The 22,638-nt window shown below is 50.0% G+C and overlaps 1 protein-coding gene across 3 annotated transcripts in view; it reads right to left on the reverse strand.

The window, feature by feature from the left end:
• Positions 1-16,718: 16,718 nt before the first annotated feature.
• LOC144110652 (uncharacterized) overlaps positions 16,719-22,638 on the reverse strand; it is a 45,745-nt gene continuing 39,825 nt past the window's right edge. For 2 of the 3 annotated variants that reach the window (XM_077643701.1, XM_077643702.1), the window contains exon 5: positions 16,719-18,518. In XM_077643701.1, the coding sequence (XP_077499827.1) occupies positions 18,176-18,518 (343 nt within the window). In that variant the 3' untranslated portion in view covers positions 16,719-18,175. The remainder of the gene's footprint in view (positions 18,519-22,638) is intronic. The other variant, XR_013309889.1, reaches the window with a different exon arrangement.

Here is a 22,638-nt window from a genome sequence, read left to right on the forward strand (position 1 = left end):
TCGAGTTGGGGCTTAAAGCCCGAACTCGATGCTAGCCTTCAGCTTGAATTGGATTGGCTATTAATTCATACTGGAACTTTTAGTCAGTGCGAGAGCCCCTGTTATAGGGGGGGGGGGGGTCATTACTTGGGCCTGTCACATTTATTCGCGCAGAAATGAGAGGTCAAAAAACCGTATTCAGCATGCTTACGTTTCCAACGGTGTACTAAACCGGCACCCTCCAACTGCTCGTATAAATTGTGAGGTCAAGTAGGCCACGCGTCCATTGACCAGGAGCCAATGTCCATGAGTCGATCACTGAACCGCGCTTGGTTGAGAGGGATTACCAAGACAGGGCTCGCAAGCGTCTGCTTTGTGGCGCGTGGCCATATTGCGCCTTCTTTGAGTTGTTCTGAGCGCGACCGCTACTTTTGCCCCTATGTCCAGACGCCCGGAGGGCAATGCGGGACAGCCCACCTTCCCACGGGCTTCTTTTCCGAGACGAGGCACATTGTTTTAGGGTGCCAGGTTTAAGCGGTCTGTCGCAAGACGCTGCTCTGTGTTTCCTCTAGGGTGACTGCGTCGAAGCTCGGCCGTACGAGCGCGCTGCTTGGGTCGAGACGTGCCGCGGACGCCTGACGTCAACCGGTTGGAAAAAAGCGCCCCTCTTTGCGGCAGCAGAGCGAATCCGCATCTCTTCCTTCCTCTTAACGCGTGCGTGGCCCCGCCTGAGGGCGCAGTCTTTCCTCCGGGGAAACTGTGTGGCCCATGCGTTACGTTTTAGGCTGGTCTGTGTCGGGGGCGCCGCTACTTTTGAACAAGTACTCTTTGGTTTGGGCTAGCTGGTGCGTAGCTTCTAGATGATGTCAGGACAGGAAGTAGCACCTACTTCCTGAATTCTGATTGTTGTTCACAATCTCTTATTCTTGTGTGATAGGCTTCTGCGGTACGGCTCGGGTGCTTCATAAAATGTAAGGGTTTGGGCGAATAAACCTCAGTTGCAAGTTGGCGCCGGTCCTGTTGTGTTCTTGTGCCTCTTTTGTCCTTGTTCTTTTCGCGCCGTCCTGACATCATCTAGAGGCTACTTTTGAGGTGGCGTGAAGCTATAGGCGCACTATTATGTGCGTTGCACGAGCTTACAGGTAAGAAAACTGATGGCGGAGACCAGCTCTTCTGCAGTGCGTGTGAGTTACAGGAGCAGTTATCGCAATCTTCAGCCATCCCTGTGTGCGAAGGTTCAGTAAGCGTATATTCTGGCATGTACAAAATGGCGCACAGATAACGCGAACTCTTTCAGTCTCTTCGGCACTGATATCTCTTTTGTAGGCTTCTGATGCTAAACGTAATGCTTCACATAGACGTTAAATTTTTGTAGGTTTTGTAGAGGTTTTAAGAATAAGGTGACCCTATCGGTTAGGGCAATAGAGGGCGCTAGTGCGCAGGACGAGAGATTACGTTGCATCCCTCCCGAAAAGAAAATTCCTGGCTACGTGCCTGATGGCTACCGATCATTTTAGTGTGTGTATACTTTGAGTCTGCTTCGAACCATTCAGAGTGACGCGACGTCTTGAGATGACCTAGTCGCTCCTTGATCCACCGGGAACAACTTTCATGGAAACAGGGCACAGTACTGAAATACGGGCAACACTGTCTGCCTTTATTTCCTAATGTCTGTTATACTGTATTTCAACCGAGTGGTGAAACTGTGCGGGAAACGGTCACTGCACGTGGTTCTAAGAATGCATGCACGAGCTTCCATTATACCCATTGAATTGTCATTGTAATTGAGGTTTTTGATGACATGCGGTTATCGCTGCTGCGAACAACATTGACATGGATGCGACCGGCGACAGAGCAGCCTATGTGGCATCCGATTTCACAGCCTGCGGGAACCAAAACCGAAAATCTATACGTACAAAACACTACCGCATTAAACTGTTTAAAGTACGCTCGGACATATACCTTCTCCAGTTCTATGGTTTACAAAGACAGTGCGTACTGTTTATTTCCCGACTCCTTTAACATGTGGCCGGCGCCTTTTTCAGTTAAGCTAAGACAGCAAGCTGTAGCTGATCGTAATCAAACGTGAGTGCACCCCGTCTTCGGTTGGTTGGAACTAGGAGGAAATATGCGAGCTGCTGTCCGTAAGCTCTCGTTTTCCGGCTCGCGGCTTCCCGTTTTAGCACAACTGACACACTCAGCCCGCCATTCACGTTTCAGACTGTGCCCTTCACTGCGCTCAGCGCAGAGTTACGCCGCCAGCGGTAGTGGCGACGAAAAGGCCCGTTATCCATGGCTAGCATGATTACAAGAAACATAATAATAATAATAATTGGTTTTTGGGGAAAGAAAATGGCGCAGTATCTGTCTCATATATCGTTGGACACCTGGACCGCGCCGTAAGGGAAGGGATAAAGGAGGGAGTGAAAGAAAGGTGCCGTACTAAAGAACCATTACTCCTGAACCGCTGGGTAGATCCTGCTCGAATCTTGAACGAAGATCTAATTTGGTGGTGGCTTCTGGCTAGCGATGCGTTTATAGATAACAAAAGCGTAGTTAGCCGCAAAAATGCTAATGACATTTCAAAATTGCTTACTTCCAGACGTGGTTTTAAGTGAGGCGCTTCTTCCAGCTATCATATCCCTGCTTATTACAACCACTAACGACGAAGTGGGATCGCAGTAAGAAGCCTGAGCTCGAATTCATACCTGGACACCATGAGAGGTGGCTCAGTCACACTCACGGCCACTCACAACTCTCACGCTCATGGCCACCCACACTCTCATTCACTCACGCTGACATCCACTCCCACTCACCACTCACTCTGAGTGGGAGTGAGGCGACATGAGTGCAGTGAGTCTGCCGACCTATGCTCGAATTAGCGAGCGGTTCAGGCAGAAAGATTAGATATCAGCTGTTCCACTATAGCGCAACGCCTTTCCACGAATTTACATGTTCGCATGCAGTCACAACACTTGCTCGTTGCAATACGCTTTGGTTAACACCGCTGCATCATGCATCGAGTGAGTTGCATGTTCCAAAGACGCGTACGCGTGCAACACAGCGTCTAATAAACGGGGACAGAAGTGCTGGAATTCGATGGTGGCCGGTTGCTTCCACCGCCATGTACACTTCCGGGAGGAAAACTGCCTTCCAGCTGCAGCACCGGCTGCCAGACGCGCACGCATTTCTTCGGGGTCAGTTATGCGGTCTCGGTTGCTGCTGGTTCGCTTCCGTTCTTCCTTATGTCTGGGCATCCCCGGGGTTCCTGAACTGTAGGCCTTCTGAAGGCGAACCACGAATCCAAGCGACGACTGTATGGGCACGACCGCACAAAAGGGGGGAAGGGGGGGGGGGGGGGGCGGCAAATGGACGTGGGCGAGTAATGATGCAACAGCTGTGCCTTTTCTTCGTTTCATTTTTGCGTTATTTTTTCACGGAACGCAGCGCAGATGCATTAGGACGCGGCACGACGACCGCCTTGTCTCAGTATCGCTGGGACGAAGGGCGCCCCGAGGACTCCGACTGGGGCGGTCGAGGTCGGTCACGGTCGCCGTCGAGCCGCACAGGAACGGCGCTCTCAGTCTCCGTAGTTGCGTGCAGTGCCCGCAACAGCTGCGTTCCCGCGCTGTCTGCGCTGTTTCCTGTGCTGCGATGTATGACGCCACCCACACATACACACGTGCGTATATACACACCACCCGGAACGTTGTACGGCGAACGGTTTCATCACAATTGTGATGCGAAAGTCTGGGATGGCATACAGTTGAAAATACATTTATCGCCACTTCGGATCCGTCTCGCAGGCTAGCCTCTAACTTGACTAACATTTATAAGCAGTGTGTAACGAGAAATCGTATGACACCACCTGGAATGCGATAGAATTTTGGCACGAATATCGGGAATACTGGCGCCACATGGAGGTCGGCAAGCGGGGAGTATATATGGACGAAAGGCACGTGAAGGATTGTCTGATGTGGCCGTGCTCGGCTTTCTGTGTGCGTTTAAGGCCGCTTGTTGACGTCGCTCTATTTTCCTTGCCATCACTGGAGTTTTCTGTACCATCTACGAGTGCGCCTCGCAGCCAGCCTCGGCAAGTTCAATGGCAAACGTTTTTCGTAGTAATGTTTTCGCTTTTACAAGTCCAAGAAATACATGGCTCCAATTTCCCCCCTTCCCCCCCCCCCCCCCCCTTCAAGAGGGAGACCCATTAATCTGCTTCTGGTGGGAAACGAGCCCCCCCCCCCCCCTCACTTGCGTTTCATTTTATTGACCATGGAAACAAGTTTTGTTTGGTCATACGCTGTCGCGCGCGGTCCTCTGGGAGGACCCATGTAACTCGTCAGTGTTGGGATGTCTCGTTGCAGGCCAGAAAAAGCTCGGTGTATATGAAAGACGTGTCGTCTCGCATCACGCGATTACGGGGTGAGCATTCCAGGGAGCCCGTATGGCATTGCATATTAATCCTAAGGGCGAATTGAACTCGGCGTTCAGGCTCGCAGTGCCCCTAGCGAAGCGGCGCCGTCTCCTTTCACCGTCCTTACTGATGCAGGCAAAACGCTAAGGCGCCCATGTGCTGTGCGATGTCAGTGCACGTTAAAGATCTCCAGGTGGTCGCAATTATTCCGGAGCCCTCCACTACGGCACCTCTTGCTTCCTTTCTCTTCCCTTCCGGCGCGGTTCAGGTGTCCAACGATATATGAGACATACTGCGTCATTTCCTTTCCCCCAAAACCAACAAACATACAGATGGAGTCGGCTCCCTCGAATCTCGTCAGAAACTAAGTCGGCCCGCTTTCTTTAAGACCATGCACAGACAAGTTGTCTATAATAATAATAATAATAATTGGTTTTTGGGGGGGAAAGGAAATGGCGCAGTATTTGTCTCATTTATCGTTGGACACCTGAACCGCGCCGTAAGGGAAGGGATAAAGGAGGGAGTGAAAGAAGAAAGGAAGAAGAGGTGCCGTAGTGGAGGGCTCCGGAATAATTTCGACCACCTGGGGATCTTTAATGTGCACTGACATCGCACAGCACACGGGCGCCTTACCGTTTTTCCTCCATAAAAACGCAGCCGCCCCGATTTTTGCGTAACGAATAAACTTGAATTTAGCTCTGGTTCTGAAAATGTCACTGAATTGAAAATATTCGGTTTCGCAGTTTTTTTAAGCAACTGGTACTGGGCAAAACAATTTTTAATTTTATTGGCTCGAGCTGAAGCTCATTCTTTTTTCCCGCTATTTCGCACCTAGCCGCACATTTAACTCGACAGCGTTAAGGAGCTCGTGTCGTAGAAAAGCCGGGGTCGTCGGCGGCGTTGGCCGTGGGCGAAAAATGGCATCTCGGTGGACACCTGAACCGCGCCGTAAGGGAAGCGATTTTCCTTACTTTACGGCGCGATACGGGTGTCCAGCGAGAATTGTGAGACAGGCGTCATTTCCTTTCCTTAAAACCAATTTTCATTTCATTTTCCTTCCCTTACGGCCAGGTTCGGGTGTCCACCGAGATATGTGAGACAGGCGTCCTTTCCTTAAGTTGTCCAACGGGCCACGGCGTTCCGTGCACCCCTTGGCAACGCTGCAAGTCGCTGTCGCGTCTCACTCTTAAAGACGAAGCTTAAGCGTCCTCCAATTTTTTTTCTGTGTAATTTCACACGCTTGTCATATGCGAATTTTCTTGTTTTTTTTTCTTGCAATTCACGTACCTCTTGTTTGTTCCTAACGTGATCTTCAGCATCTTTAAATACAGTGGAAACAGGAGGTGGCGCGTCAGCTGCTGCCGCGCGCCGTCCGTTGCAGCCAGCCGCGCGTTCTTGGGCAGTGGTGCGTGGAATTCGCAGTGTGGCTGCTTCCGCTCTCCTATCTGCCTGGGGGCCGCTTCTTCTCCACTCTCTGCTCTGTCTCTGCGATCTTCTTTTTCACCCGGCCTTGCAGCCAGCCTCGGCGAGTTCAATGGCAACCGGTTTTGGGAGCAGCAGCGGCGAACGACGTCTCCGGGTCAACCGTCGTGGTGGGAGGATGCCCGCGTTTCCTGATGGCCCACATCTCGGCCCGAGAGATGCGCCTTCCGGAGGCCTCGGGCCACGAGTGGATGCGTTAGTGCTCGGCGCGGGTCGTCTTCGGTCAGGCGTCGAATGGAGCCTTAAAAAGCCGGAGAAGGGACGTGACTCGGCAGCTGTGGCAGTGTTGTGAGCACAGCATCCGTGCAGCCGCTCGCTTGCAGTAGCGCACAGGCTGCCAGGAGCCTATGTCGAGCGGCTGTAGGGGAAACACAGCGGAGGTTGACGAATTCAGGTGAATTTATGCCGCATCCACCAATCTTGGACAAAGATTTTGAATATTGAAATATTGTAAGGTGTTGTTCTAAAAATATTGAAGGTAATGGTCAATTCTTCCGGTGTGTAGGAAGATCTTTGTTCTAAACTTTTTCCTTCGCTCGCATGGGGTAGTTAAGACTGCCATAGAAAACCAGAGGGGGACGCTTCTGGCGACAGCAAAAACGCTAATAGCGCGCTAATGCGCCCGTTTACTGTGCGATGTCAGTGCACGTTAAAGATCCCCAGGTGGTCGTTCGCACTAACGGCGGTGGATACGCAAGGTAGACTGATAGTCTCCGGCACTACCATAACGAAATCCTCGGAAACGGCAGAAGAGGCGACAATCGCCCTTGCTATCATTAACACAGAAGCTACTACCATACTCAGCGACTCTAAATTTGCCATACGCAATTATGCGAGGGGCAGAATTTCTCAGGCAGCAATGAGCATATTGGGTCAAACCAAAGACTTAGACAGAATTATTGAATTGATATGGGTCCCGGCTCACTCGGGGAACCCTGGTAACGAAGCGGCACACACAACAGCTCGAGGATTCGTCATCCGAGCAGGGGACGCTGTCGTTGCTGAGAGTTTTTCTAAGGACGGCCTATCATCTTTTCACGATATTACTAATCATTTTAAACTTGAAAGGAGGATATTCCCTCCTCCAGACAAAGTCTTTAATAAGGAGCAGGAGACCACTTGGAGGCGACTCCAGACGCGATCCTTCATGACGCCTTACCTGTTGTCCAAATTCTACCCCGGTGAATACGACCCTGCATGTACATTATGTGGTGATTTAGCCACTTATGATCACCTATTGTGGAATTGTAAAGAGGAGCCGCCCCCGAAATCTGTAATACAGGTTCCTACTCTCGAGCAGTGGGAGGCCGTGTTGGTCAGCTCAGACTTGGGAGTTCAAACCCGGGTCATTGAATGGGCTTCCCAGGTCGCTGTCAGCCGTGGACTGATAGCCACCTAGCACAGATCGTCTGCATTCTGCCTTTTCTGACGAATTAATTGTTTTCCAATCCAATCCAGGTGGTCGAAATTATTCCGGAGCCCTCCACTACGGCACCTCTTTCTTCCTTTCTTCTTTCACTCCCCTCCTTTATCCCTTCTCTTACTGCGCGGTTCGGGTGCCCGCCGGTATGTGAGGCAGATACTGCGCCATTTCCTTTCTCCAGAAATCAATTCTAATTTTAATTTGTTTAATTCAAAGCTATCGACAGGATATCTGCAGATATATTGATTGTTGTAGTGAAATGTTACAATATATGAAAAAAAATTCGTTCATAAACTGATTCCCGTTCAAAAATGATGTTGTCCAGAATTGCTGTGTATGCGTCAACTTTGACCTGCGAACGTGCATTATTGAAAAAGAGAGAGAGAGAGACTGCTTTATGTGCCTCTATTGAGGCAAATTTGGGCACCGCATAAACCGGGCTCCAGATTTTTTTTTGATTGCTATTGATCGAATAGGAAGAAGAAAAAAGAACGAACAGAACAAAACCACAATATAAAGTACCGGACTTAATACTTGGTGATTTTCTCTACCCCTTTCGCCAGTTGGCTTCGGGTCATCGTAATCAAAAGGCATTTATTTTATGGTATTGAACATTCATACAAATTCATAAATGTGACTAAAGCAAGATTCTACTCTTGGAGTTGGGAGCTCTAAATCACACACGCTCGTTTATATCGTTTCAACAGCAGGCCGACTGCGCCGGTCGCAGTCTGTTTACCGAAACTCACTCATCTCTCAGAAATTAAACTGCACCCACGGCGACTTGTGTCGATCACTGTCGAAGTGAAAGGTTTGTGTATTCTTTTATGCTACACTCAGGAACGTCTATTGGGCCAAAATATATAGGGGGCGCTTCCTGCATATGTGAGTATTCCGTATAATTCTCCCCTACTGCCACGCTCTGATCTTCATGCAATAAGTTAGGCCAACGGCGGGCCAAATGCCACTCGAATTTTTAAATATAATTTTACTCCTGTCTCCGACAGCGGAGATGATGCCGAGTACTTGCAAATTTCCTGCCCTTATCTGTATCCTCGATTTCGTGCCGCGGCCTCCAATAATTCTTCCTTGGTCCTTGGTATCTTTTTTTCTACACATACAGGGTGTTTCACCTAAGACTTTACACATTTTTTTCATATGCTCTTTGAGTTAGAAGAGCGCTTTTTTCGGCATAGCATTGTCAACGGCATAGTACATCAGCAAGCCAGTCGGCAAGCACTGGTTACTCTTGAGAACAAACACAGGGTTCGGTAACGTCGCAATAATTGGAGCAAGTGCACACTGACGTCACTCGATGTGGGTGGAAATGCCGAGAAGCTTCTCGGACAACATTAGAAACTGTATATGTTCGTCTCAACGCCTGCGACTGAAACTTTCTAGAAGGAATCTCCCTACGCCCATAAAGCAAAGCATATCGTTTATTTGCGTTCAATTTTTTGTAAAAAAAAGGAGGGACTGCTAAATTCGGATTACTGCGGCAGTAGTTAATTACGCAGTTACGCGACTGAAATTCGTAACTTATCAGTCGCAGGGATGGCACATGGGCGCTGAGAGAAGTCACACTTCTCGGTGGAGGACGGCTCTGACGTGCCGACCCATAGGAGGAAAACTTGTGCCTGCCGCCTATTTCTTGTGTGAGTTGGAGCTCGCACTTTGACACGGTTTGAGCTTCCTTCACGGGTTAACGGCGCTCGTCGAGGAAGAAGTAGCTCACGGGGACGTGGTGTACACGCTCGAGTCGGTAGCGGAGGGCGAGGCGGGTCACACTTTAGCCATGTGCCTAATATATGGTCACAGTTATATAGGACGGTATTCGGCATCAAAGAAAAACACACCTACACACACAGCAGAGCTCTCATCCTTTTCTGTTTGTCAACGGAGCACGTCCCCAACAAACGGCGCGAGTGCTGTATTTGTGCTGGTACACCCTTACTCGAGAACACCCTTACAAAAATTTCTTTAGACAGTCTATAGACTGTTCATACACTTTTGTCTCTAAAGTTTATAGACTTTACATAGCCAAATCCTATAGACAGCTTATAGGCAATCGATAAATTTATGGGCATACACTTTTAGTAGATTTTTCATAGAAAGTCTATAGACTATGAATTGGCAAAAATGCGATATCTATAAAAAAGCAATGTAGTCTGTAAGAAGTCTATGACAGTCTATAGACGATTTTCATAGGGGATGCAGCTCACAAGCTTAATTTGCTTCCGCGGATCTCGTGCACTGTGACTTGTTTTTGCATCGTCAGTGTTCTAAATCTCTCGACGGTAAGACTAGATCTCGTCCTGACATCTCCAGGGGCTAAGCACATTTAGCATAGCGGAGCCGTACTAGCGTCCCTTCCACTGACGCCGACTGCGCACTCGCAGTGGTAGGGTCGCGGCCAGGTGTGGCCATTGCGCATGCGCAGCCGGCGTCCGGCAATCCGGTATGCGGAAGTCACCGCTATGCTAAATCTCTCTATTAAAAGTTCAAGGACGCTAGAAGAACCCTACTTGACGGCTTATAGAGAAGCAAAGCCGATGGTCTGTATATTTTAATTTTTTACAAAGCCTTTAGTTAACTTCCTGCCCTCCTTCTGATGGGATGGCCATTTTGGACTGGTCGGTTGCTCGTCGCGAGCAACGGATGGTAATGGCACGCTGGCCGGTGATCGATACACGGCGGTTAGCAGTACGAAGGGATTAGCGGTCTTCGTCCGCTCGTCTGGCGACACGTTGCCGGTTGGGGCAGCAATTCCAACTTCTTGGCAAACAAACTGATTTATTCAAGACGGGATCGACACAAAAAAAGGCAGTTTAAAAAGGGCAGTTGTAAAAAGGCGGTTAAAAACGGCCGAGCTTCAGACTCTGCGAGCTCTTTTTCAGTCATTGTTTCCAGCGGGTTTTTTAACACCTTCTATAATTGGGCGGAGCTTTAGTAGATTAGCTCTCGCCCAGTTTTAACCAACAGCAGTGCAGTGTTACCGTATGTGCAAGTGGGCGGAGCCCAGGGCTCCCCGGTCCGAGCCCAGTGGACCCAGCACCTCCTGGAACGTGCAGGGCGCGTGACTCCGCGTGCGCAGCTCGCTGCATGTGCATTCTATCGAGTGCCACGCATCGGATTTGCCATCTCCGCTGACAGCCAAGGAATGTCTTCCGCGGGACAAGGCCGTTGGCGCCCCTGCCGGTCAGCAGGGGATGACTCGGCGCCATGCCGAAAGGATTATAGTGCCGTACCTGGCTTCGAGGCACCCTAAGCGCGGGCGTCACGCCTCGACGTACATTCCTATATTTCCCCAGGGCATGACCGCTCCTGGGAACAGGTGCGCGGGGGGGGTACTCATCGGTGCCGTGGGCTTCTAACTTAACAGCTTAACTAACTAGCTCATCAACTGACACTTCTTTGGCCATAGCTGGATCCACGAAAGTAAATAAATCAGGACCCACTACACTGAGTCCGGATATAACGATTGTTCTAGTTTATCGAACGAAACATAAAATTGGTAAAACACTGTCGAAACGGCGGGACACTACGGACACTGAGTAGTGCGCGATGTGTGGAGACCTGGACGTGAGTCGTGCTCTTCGAACGCATTCCTCTGCCGTGGAGCCACAATGACGGCAGAGTGCGGCTGCCTATCTTTTACGCCACTTTTGCTATCTCCAGTAACAGACAGTTTCAGTTTAGCCGGACGGCCGTACGGCGAATGCGGTAACGCTTTGCCGTTGTTACCGTTGCCAAGCTTGCCTAGCCGCATTTGCAAAACCGAGTTGGGAGTCAGCAGACACCACTGAGAGTCTGCATAACCTCTCCCGCCACACCAAGCGGTGTCATACATGCGACTCGTAACAATAGACGCCATTCCTGTCGTATACAAATCACTGCAATAGAAGTGGGGGCGGGTTGTCAAACTATTGAATCGAGTCGTCAAGGTGCTTACAATTGAGGCGCGCCTGAAGGGGTAAGCAATTAGGGGCTTTTCAACGAAGTCGAGGCTGCGTAGGCTACGAGAGTTGCGTTCTGAGAAAATTTGACACGACGGCCCATAGAGACGACGCATGAAATGGCGGATAACAGTTGCAGACAGAGCATCACGTGACGAGACGTCGCTGGCTGCGCTTCTTCGCCCGCGGAGGGCGCAGGTTTCGCAAGCCAAAAAACAGGTACGCGGCTTTTCCATCTCAGTTTTTGGCGGCGGTTTGCTGCGCTTCTAGAAGTACGTTAAAGATCCCCAGGTGGTCGAAATTATTCCAGAGCCCTCCACTATAGGGCGCCTATCTCTGTTTCTTCTTTCATTCCACATTCCTCTCTTCCTCCACGACCTGTTATCCATTGTTGAAAAAGTTTTTGTTTTTCATTGTCATTCTCGTTAACTTCTACTTCTACTTATGCTTCGATGTTGCTGGCACTGCTCTCGTTGTTGCTTTTAGTATGCATAAGCGATGCTCATTCTTGACTGTTTGCTTGTTTTCATCTGATCACTGGCTGTTCTCTTTTTTTCTTTTTTTTTTTTGGCTACGCTTGGTTCTGATATCTTATGCTTGTAGATCGACCTGTTCTAAGTCTATTCGAAGGATGCCGTTTTTCTTAGGTCATGTTTGTCTCGTTAATTTTTTATTTTTGCATTTGATTTCTTTTTTCGCGTCGGTTACGGCTAGCATATAAATACCTTGCACGCGATAAACTTGTTGGTAGTTTCAGTGCCTGCACTGTCCTGTCCGGTTGTTGTTGCTCGGTCTTTTATGTTCTTCCTCGTCTGCTTACACTGCCTCGGCTGGCCATGGCTTCATGACCATTTATTGTTTTCTTCTGTGCATAGTTTTCTTAGATTTAGCTGCAACAGTTTGGTCTCTCGCTCAACGTCACAATCCAAGCCCCTGCGACTGCCCTGTTTGCATACAAGCCGCCTATCCCACGAACACTGACGGCACGTCTGTCGCTAGAACCTAGAATAGAACCTGCAGTCGCCGGTGTACAGTTGCTGGTAGTGCTCTGAGGCACGGTAGCTGAACCGACGACGCTACAGGCAGGACCGCAGTCTGATCGAAGAATTGCGAGATACCAATCGGCTCTGCTTCATTACGGAAGGAAAGGGAACCATTATTACATAGCGCAACGCTTTCAAGCTTCGCATATATTCACGTTTGCTTTCGTAACCTCCCCCGGCGCTTCGATTATTCGATCCAACGCAGCTCTCCATGCAAGCCGCCAGGGCGAGCTACGCGCCGCTCTTTATGTGTGTGTAGACGTCGTCAATCATACGAGACGGACGGCAGTGGCCGCAGAATATGAAGACATGGATCTATAAGGGTACTTCGAGTGCGTCTCCCCCCCTCTTTCTCTTTCATCTGTCCATAGGACACCATTTTATCTCTCCCTCTCTGGCTTCGCCCTGTGCTCGTCTTTATTTACTGTCTGCGTTTCTTTATCGTCTGGTGTTCCAAGTTCAACCGTACACCTAGTGACATAGATCTCTGCTCTTTATCTAAAAGCCCAAGTAGGCGTGCTGGACAAGAGGCTGAGGAACCTGAACCACCTGCGCCCTAACGAAGACCAGTCATTGTACTCGTCGTCTGCAGAATGTCTGCGCAAATGTACCACCCCAGTGAAATGCAACACTAGCAGAGAGACATTAGCTGTTGGAAAGCCAATTTAGGCGGGGTCTATTCAAACCTCCAATGAGCGGTAATCTCGCCTTCGAAGTTGTAATAAACTGCACTAGTAGCCTCCTGAAGCTAGCATGCGTTATAGCTTTTCGGTTCGCGTTTCATCTGACGCTCATAAAAAAAAAAAAAATGCCTCTTTGTGTGCGAACGGAACTAAGTCGCACGGGACGGCATCTCAAGAGTCCAGCACTGAAGCCCGGAAATGCCAGATCTGTGCGTTCCAAACGCTCAACTGGTGCAATTTACAAAATTTTGATAACGTTTTTATTATGGAGCTGCAAATTTGGAAGAATAAAAAGTTTGTGTGTGTGTGTGTGACTGAAGAAAAATTCAAGACCTCAATGACAGTTATTTTGCTTTAAACATTTCGTAAATCTTTCCGTAAACAAATAATTTAGGCGGCTGTAAACGAAAACCATTTTTCTGTTCTCGCGAGACGTTGAGCTTCGATTCTCTAAGCGCCCAGTCGGTGCAGGACAGTTTTCTGACGCTGGGTGCTAGGATATATCAGAACGCTTTAGCAAACGCACACGATGCGCATGCAAACGCGCGCGCTTAGTCTCCTCGAAGCGTCAATGCAAATAATAGACGTTTTTAGCATACCGGACACGTTCTAATGTAGACGTATACCGGTTTACCGGACCCCTCCTGCTAGGCTAGTAGGTATCCGGTATGCTAAAAACGTCTAATTTCTCGGTCCCGGTGGTGCTAGAGTGGAACTTGCGTCAGATTTCTGTGGTTCAACAAGAGAGAAAGAAAGAAAAGAAGGAGCAGGTGAAGGAAAGGAAGAAAAAGAGAAGGAAAGACGGAAAGGAAGAAAGAAAGAAAGCTCACGTGCTGCCCGTCCGAGCAAGTTGTCTTGTAGCCGACGCTTGGAAGCATTTAGCCAAACATGAATGCGAGCGCAGCCGACCCGGAGGCAACCTCGTAACGCCAGCTTTTAATTTTCCTGTATTTACTTTATTTTACTGCTTACTAACTTATTGACTATCGTAGTTATATACTTATTTAATAGTTTGGTTTAGGCTTATGGGGGTTTAACGTCCAAAAGCGACTCCGGCTATGAGGGACGCCGTAGTCAAGGGCTCCGGCTATGAGGGACGCCGTAGAGAAGGGCTCCGGAAATTTCGACCACCTGGGGTTCTTTAACGTCCGCTGACATCGCACAGTACACGGGCCTCTAGAATTTCGCCTCCATCGAAATTCGACCGCCGCGGCCGTGATCGAACCCGCGTCTTTCGGGTCAGCAGCCGAGCTTTATAACCACTGAGCCACCGCAGCGGCTTTATTCAATAATTTAATAACTCAGTCACTCAATTACTTTTCAGATTAATCATTTATTACTTACAATACATTTGATTACTTACTTTTTAATTAGTTCTTTCTTGTGCTCTGATATCTTAGAATGTGCGACTGAAGAGATGAATCGTCTCTCCACAACCGCAGATTGCTCCTCGCCCCTACCGGTGAGCACTTTCAGTGGTGATTCCACGTAGGTCTGCGAGGCGCGCGATTCTATTCGAGGGCACCATCTCTAATAATGGACTTCACATGCAAACGAAAAGCGCTAACAAAGCGTTCCTGTGCTGGGCTGCACTTACCCTACTATAGCGATTATACTTTCCTGGAAGCGAACAAAGCGCTGTGGCGTCAAGTTGTCCGTAACCAACAAAGGGAAAACGGAGAACGCTGTCGCGATTAACTACATGTGAAACCCCAAACGTGACCCCAACAACCGCTTTGTGTCTGCAGATCGGAAAGGGCATTTTGTCGAGGTTAGCACGTTGTTGGGCCTGTTGGCAATGCATGAGGAAAAGATTGCGCAACCGACACAAACGAAATGAAGGAATGGGACTGCCGCAATCCTGTTTCCCGCTTTCTGTGTGCCCTAGTTGTGGTGTTCTTGCTTATTTCTTTCCATCCAGTGTTGTCGTCTTCGCCTGGTACCAGCTGTCTTCCAATTGTTCTCTGATCGACGAAGTCGGTGCAGTGGTGTTCGTCGGAGCCTTGGTCCGTTGGTGTGCATGGTTGAAGAGGACGCTCGAGAGTCTCTTGAAGACTTTCATACAACTGCACTCAAAAGGGTTAGCTGTCCTTTAGCGCATTCCATTTTATGAAAGGGAGTGTGCTAAAGGGCAGCTTATCCCCTTTTTACTCCTATCTGTTTACAATGTATTTGCAGTGCGTAAATACAGGTGTCAAATTGATGCTGCAATCAGCGGCCGGCCTAGCCAACAGCCAAAAGTAAATATCAAGGAATCCGCGTCCTAACTTCGCTGCCTGGCGCGCTTTGCGCCAGAGAGCCTGTACGTTTTGTTCCACCTTACTGTTGTAAAAAAAAAGAAAGATCTTAAGACGAAGTCACGGCCCTTGAGGGTTGAGCATAACCTCGGAGCAAAGGCCCTGCTGATAAAAACGAACAAAAAATGCGTGGGTTTCTCCTTCACACTTCGCTGTCCGGTTTCCTCGCCTCTGACACCTGGTCACTGTCCCCCACCCTCATCAAGTCAATTCTCAGCAACTGCCTTTTGTGGCAATGCAACGCATAGCGCGCACTTCTCACCTGGCCTCACGCGATGGGCTCATCGTCGGAGAGTCATCGGCACGTCTGTGGTTGTTGCCAGCGCTCCTCGTGCGCTTTTGTTAGCGCCTCCACGGTCCTTGTTGACTCGGTCCCTGCCGGAACTAACCCACTCAAAGCCTATTGTTCACGCGCCGAAATTCCTTGCGCATTGCGATGCTCGCGGCCCCTCTTCTCTTCCGACCGGGCTTCCGGGAAGGCGAGGTCTCTACCTCAGCCAAAGCTGGCGGTGCGTACCACACAAACAAAAGGCAGCAGTTTGGTGAAGTGGATGAGCAAGAAGAACCGTACTACGCGCCTGTTCTCCCAGGTAGCATTTATTGCCAAGGGCATTTCCAATGCGCCTTTTTCACAGGCCCTCTGGGGAGGGACGAAAATTCGTCTGCAACTGGTTGAAAAACGCACGTGCCAGACGCGGCCGCTGTCCAGTTCCACGCAACAACTGCGCTTGCGAAGCGGCGTGTGCTTGACAGCTGCCGCCATCTGTTGCTGGCGCCTGGCGCGAACAGAAACTGCGCAAACGAAAATAATAATTGGCTTTTGGGGAAAGGAAATGGCGCAGTATCTGTCTCATATATCGTTGGACACCTGAACCGCGCCGTAAGGGAAGGGATAAAGGAGGGAGTGAAAGAAGAAAGGAAGAGATAGGTGCCGTAGTGGAGGTCTCCGGTATAATTTCGACCACCTGGGGATCTTTAACGTGCACTGACATCGCACAGCACACGGGCGCCTTACGTTTTTCCTCCATAAAAACGCAGCCGCCGCGGTCGGGTTCGAGCCCGGGAACTCCGGATCAGTAGTCGAGCGCCCTAACCACTGAGCCACCGCGGCGGGGCCAAAAGAAAATGCCGCTAGTGGTTTTCGCGGTGTAAACCTGTGGAATGTTGATTCATGCGCCGGTATTTTCCAATTTTTTTCTCAATGGAATTTTTTTTACTATCCTCACAGACATCTGTAACCTGGTCGTCGCATACCAGCGAGCAGTATGGCGGTGCTCAGTTTGGAAACCACCCTATCCATATCACAACAGTTTCCGAGCAGACAAATGCAGACAGCCAATATAAATGACATAAACGACCTGTATTTGCTAAATATAACGTTCTTCCACATTGCAATTCATTTTTAAGTTTTTCGCTTAACCTGTACTGTACCGAGACGACAAAAAAACCTGAACAGCTGTTTATCTTGAGCTACGAAATAATCCAGACAGTAATGCAGTGTTGTTGAGCGTTAATTTATTTTTCAAATGAACACAGGGTGCTTAAGACGAGAGGGTGATGATGTGATGGCAAGCCACCAAGTCAGAGAAGTGACCAGAAAATTATTGAGCGTGTTGCCGAGTGGCATGCATTTCCATGGAACAAACCGCGTGCACAAGTGACATTCACTCGTGACTATTTTCAGACCCTGATACAAACTGACTTAGATATCTGACCAATGCAAGTGCCTACTACACATCTTCAATACGACGTTAAAAAAGATCGACAGGAAATTACACTGTTCATGCGAACAGCATATACGTTGAGATTCCAGTTGGCACTCACAGCTATATACGTATAAAAAAATAAGGCCACTTGAGTGAAACTTAAGAAAGTGGGAACTTCACAAACGTTCACCAGATGCGAACACAATCACAGCAAACAGATAGTACGGCACCAGCTACCTAGTACCACAGTCAAAATGTAAGATTCGTAAAAGCAAACTGCGGCCGATATTCCGGCTTCATCACAAAACAAAGTCGAGGCATCACTAACGCCTTGTTTCAGTGTGTCCGAAATTATCCGCGAAGAAAGACAAAGTAGTCTGGTAGACACCGCAGGTAAAGTGCAGCAAAAGAGACCACCAGAAGTTCGGAACACAACATATTGGCTCACGTGTCGTTACCACGCTCACGAACGCTACTCTGGTACAGCAGGTGAAGTGCAGCAACAGAGACCATCAGAAGTTCTAGACACAACATGCTGCAGTACGTAGAGCTCACGCCTCGCTACCACGCTCACGAACGCTACTCTGGTCGGCGCTAGTCTGGCCGACACAGCAGGTAAAGTGCAGCGTCAGAGACCATCAGAAGTTCTAGACACAACATACTGCAGTACGTAGAGGTCACGCGTCGCTACCACGCTCACGAACGCTACTCTGGTCGGCGCTAGTCTGGCCGACACAGCAGGTAAAGTGCAGCAACAGAGACCATCAGAAATTCTGGACACAACATACTGCAGTACGTAGAGGTCACGCGTCGCTACCACGCTCACTAACGCTACTCTGGTCGGCGCTACTCTGGTCGACACAGCAGGTAAAGTGCGGCAAAAGAGACCACCAGAAGTTTGGGACACAACATACTGTAGCACGTAGAGCTGACCTGTCGCTACCACGCTCACGAGCGCTACTCTGGTCGGCGCCGTCGGCACAGTGAAGTTTGCGTAGTGTTTCAGTAGAACACAGTCTTCTAAGGAACTCAGACATACACGCATTAAAAACTCGTTTTGACTCAACCTTGCCATCGATGGCGAGTCAGAGCTCAATCGTTAAGCTCCAAGACCAGAGCTGTCCTGGAGCTGTCAGAAGTAAATTACAGTCCGACCGAGGTGAACAAAATAAGGCGAGAACTGTGGAATTCATGTCAGGCGTAGCCGCTGCAGGATGTGCGAGAAGCGGCTGCTCTCGAAGAGTGCCGAGTTGAGCATGGCCAGGAGGACGGCCAGGACCACGATGGGGAGGACGACAGCCACCACGTAGTAGAGGGTGACGAGCAGCGAGGCGAGCAGCACGATGGAGACCAGGAGGAGGGCGTCGGCACCCCACGGGTACTGGAGCAGCTCGGTCACCAGGATCGTGGCGGCTTCGGCTAGGCGACCCCAGAGGTGGCCGCCTCCGGGCTTCAGCGGGCACTCGGCGAGACTGCTGGGTGGTGGAGGCGGAGGCCACGGCGTCTTCTCCAGGGGCAGGAGGTCGCCGTCCCTGCGAAGACCAGAACGAATTGGAAAAAGAGTTTCCCGTTCCGCCTTTAGATGAGAAGAAATGAGCAAGTACAATCGCGAGCAATATAAGAGGGAACAAAATTATTGCGCCAAAATTGCGAATTCCGTGGTTATTTCTCCACTAAATTTGCGAATTACTTCCGTAAAAATAGTCAACATCGACTATGTGGCTTCTTTTGGGTGCGTTGAGGTTTGTCCGGAATCAAAGGACGCATTTACTGCTGAGGGAAGTGAGAGAATTGCGTGACACATACACCCAAAAGGCCACCGTGATCACCGTAAACTTGTCCGCCCACTGCCCGTGCTGACCATGTTGGCGAAGAATCGTTACAACAGTTAATTACGGTAAATGCTCTTATACACCAGCGTGAACAGTTCAAGGAACTCTACAAAGAGTATGGTGGAGCTGCCAAAAAAACGTAAAGCAATGAGCTCCTGCCTGTACCACTAAAGTATCACAGGCTTTAACCCAATCGTAATATAAATGAAAAGGCCCGAAGGCAATGTTGGGCTTTTGCCACCCGAAGGTGGGAAAATAAAAAAAATGGGGTAATGCTACTAAGCGACCCACAGCCGGGGGAGCGGGCCCGGGGAGACTCCCCTGATCTCCCCTAGGACGTAGCGGAGGGGGTAGGACATAGGTTGTGGGAATGGGACTGAGGGAAGGGTTATGGGTAATGTGATGGGAATGGGGACAGCGAGATGTTGACCCTCATTTTATCATCGCTCGACTCCTGTCTGGCCAGGACAGGGAGGGCGTCGATGTTCTCCAATGGTGCGGCTCCACTCACGGGATGCCCGACCACCCAACGACGCAACAGCTCCGACTCGGAGACTGGGAATCCTAACCCGGGGCAGCTGCCTCAGGCTCCTCCACGACTTTCAGGGGTCCGGTTCGGACTTGCATTGCGCTCCCAGCTACTTACCGTCGAGTGTTTTTCGCGGCTTTTCAGACACCGGAAGTATGTGTGGTGTGATCCGGCCAATAGAGACTTGGGCCGTCAGCCTATCGGCACGCAGCCCTCGGCGCCATGACCCGCCCCTCCGTGGGGACCCACCTGTGCTTCCAACCAACCAACCATGCACTTATTTCCTCCCCTGGCTTGCTCCACACCTACTGAGGAGGGAGTGTTCAGGCAAGGAACTCTACACTCGGATTTCAAGCACTCGGATTTCAAGGAACCGAGGCGCGAGCGGTAATGCAGAGGCAGGAAGTGGACGAATAAAAAATAAAAAATCGCGGAAAGCTCGCCGATGCGTAGCGCGTTCAAGTTCGGCGCTCAAGGCTGGCAGCGCTGAAGTGCAGCTGACCACGATTACGCTCAACGCCGGCGAAAGGGCAACCGGTGTTTTCTCCATCAAGGCCGCGCTACCACCCTTGATCAATGCCTCGATACTCGTCCGGCAGCCCCCTCTGCGGCACCTTCACTAGGGTTGCATCGCCCTTTCTTTCATTACATAAGAAGCGTGCCCGCATTACTGTGCCAAAGCTGCTTGCTGCTTCCGAGACGCGAGATTACAATCTTCGCTGCGTCACAAAAAGAAATTACACAAAGCGTAGCTTGCACTTTATTGGCTACGGCCGCCTCGCTATCTCGTCTCTCTCCGTCAACTTCTGGCAGTTAAGAGCCTTCAACGGTCATCTGAATGTGCTTGATGTAATCACTGCTATTTCTTGCGCTGTCTATAATTTCAGTCACACAACGACCAGCTGACCGGTTGAATGACTGGCCGAGGAAAAGGACTCTTTGCATCCTTGTTTGTATAACGCAATAAAGAAATAAATAAATAAATCAGTCAAATTCATGAACAGAACACACTAGTTAAGGATTTAATGAACACAAAAGAAAGGCCACATGCGGGCCACAAGTTCTTCGCTGATATGGGCTAATTTAGCATCCTTACGAGCGGCTCATACGGCTGTCACGCTGTAAAGAAAAAGAATAAACGAACTGGCTTATAATGGTGTCTTCGACTGGTCGCTTTAGAGAGCTCTACACTGCCCTGACACGAGTCCTCCTATTCGGCTGGTTGATACCACGCTCTTGTATTCGGCTGGTTCTTTCGGCGTGCCGGCCTCCAGCGCGGAAGAAGTCACAGCGAGCGGGCGCACTGGGCCAAGTGAGTACTTCTTACCAATCTCGCGTCGCCGGCATGCGAGATGAGACAGCGCGTTGCTGTGTCTGTGAAGAGAGGAATGAGCATTTAGGTTTTTAAGACCGTACAATATCAGGCGACTGGGTAGCGAGGTGGGGCTAGAATAAACGTTTTTCCTAGAACTCGCGTCCCGGAAACTTTTGCCTCCAGTAGTACATGAGTTCGCAGAACTCTGGTCGCGCGCCGTGTCGTTGGCTCGGTCCATATGTACGCACGAGAAATGCCCGAGTATGAGGCCGTGAGCTGGGCCTGTGCAATGAACAGGGCTGTGCGCTTCTCTGGTGACGTCACTGCGTCGGACGGGGAAATTCGAACCGCGCCTGTAGCGAAGGGCATAGCTTGGAAATTCAGACTGCGTGACAGGCATGCTCACATGTGCTCTCCTGTTTAGCGTCTTTTGTCCGAAAGCATCGCCCTATGACACGATGTGCACGTAGTGATCGTCGAAGGTGTATCCCGTTCATCTTTTCTTGCCACCTGTTCGATTGTTCTGGCGCAAAACTTCTCACAGTGAGCGAACGAAGGGATAAAGCGCTAGGCCTATTTCACGCGGAATGAAGGCAGTGGTGTGTTGTGTGTCAGTGATAAACTAGGAATGCGAACGAAGTGGAACATGTGCCCTGGTGCGTTACCTGCCCTCCCCGGTTACGACGCAAGAACTTTCCCTTCAAGGCAAGTAATATATATGTACTATAGAGTAACTTGACAGCGATGAGAAACAGCCTCACCGCGCTGGCATCTGCCCGCGGGGGGGCCGGCGGTTGACACTTCGCTGCGATTTGCTGTGTGAAATATCTCCGCGTACTATCGGCCTGGAAGGGGCAGCCGTCCGAGAATACACCCAGAGCGACGTTCCCGATCTTCGGCTGCATGCGCGAAGCAACACTCCGGCCGCGCGAAGCAGTGAGCGTCAAGCGAAATCCAAAAAGTGCAAATTGCTGACGCCTTATCTAAGAGATAGCTTGCGCCGGGAAGCGCGCCAGCTTGTCGACTCATTGTCATGATTGCTTTTCACACCGATCTCAAAAGGAGGCAGAGCAGACGTTTCCAGACGAGCAGCTTTTAGCGCACAAAATGCACGCGCCATTCTCCGACCACTAGGTGACTCTGGTGACGCAGCTGTGCGTTAAGCTCGAAGCGTCTAGGCAGAGCCAGGAACCGGCCTTTTTCTTTGTGTTTACTTCAGTCCGTCCCCAGCAGTCCCTAACTCCGGTCCCTCTCTAGAATTCCCTGCCCCTGGCAACATTTGTTTGCCCGTTTAAGCTATACTGGATGCGCGGCCTGGGTGCTGGGCACTTTTCTCCCGATAGTACTACCGGGGACAAAATTCTCCAGGACACGCGAGCGGCAACCAACGCGTGTAGCTTAACTATCAGACGGTGGTTGGAAGCCACACTTGCGGAGGTCAGTTAATCTTATGTTCGCTAATGTGTGGTAGTGAAATCGGCGAAACACTGGCACACTTTGCATCTATGTCTCCAATGTTGCGCGTCCTGGACACTTGTCCCCAGTGGCACATGGTTGAGCCGTTGGCGGCCGTTGATGTGGGCGGCTTGCAGCGCGTAACAATTTGGCTGTGACGCCATGATGAGCAGATGACTAGGCCTATACTAGGCATGTGCTCGTCCATTTCGTTTAGACAGAGCAATTCTTGGTGTTGCTTGATTTCAAGAAACCCTAATAGTATACCTAGAGGTATATGCTAGTTCAATATTACCTAGAGGGAGAGCTGGCGGCGCTACACTTCATTCCCCATGGATAATGCGTAGGAATGCTGGGAAGACAAGGTTTCGGATTTGCCTCGGCTATTGTTGGGCATGAAATGTGGGTTCAGCCGCAACCATACGACTCTTCTCTTGGCAAACCTCAAAGAAATGTGAGTTTCCATACGAGTATAACTAACACTTGCATCCTATTTATTAAAAAAGCAAGCAAGTGCAAAA

Source organism: Amblyomma americanum, chromosome 11, assembly GCF_052857255.1.
Source record: "Amblyomma americanum isolate KBUSLIRL-KWMA chromosome 11, ASM5285725v1, whole genome shotgun sequence".
NCBI classification, from domain to species: domain Eukaryota; kingdom Metazoa; phylum Arthropoda; class Arachnida; order Ixodida; family Ixodidae; genus Amblyomma; species Amblyomma americanum.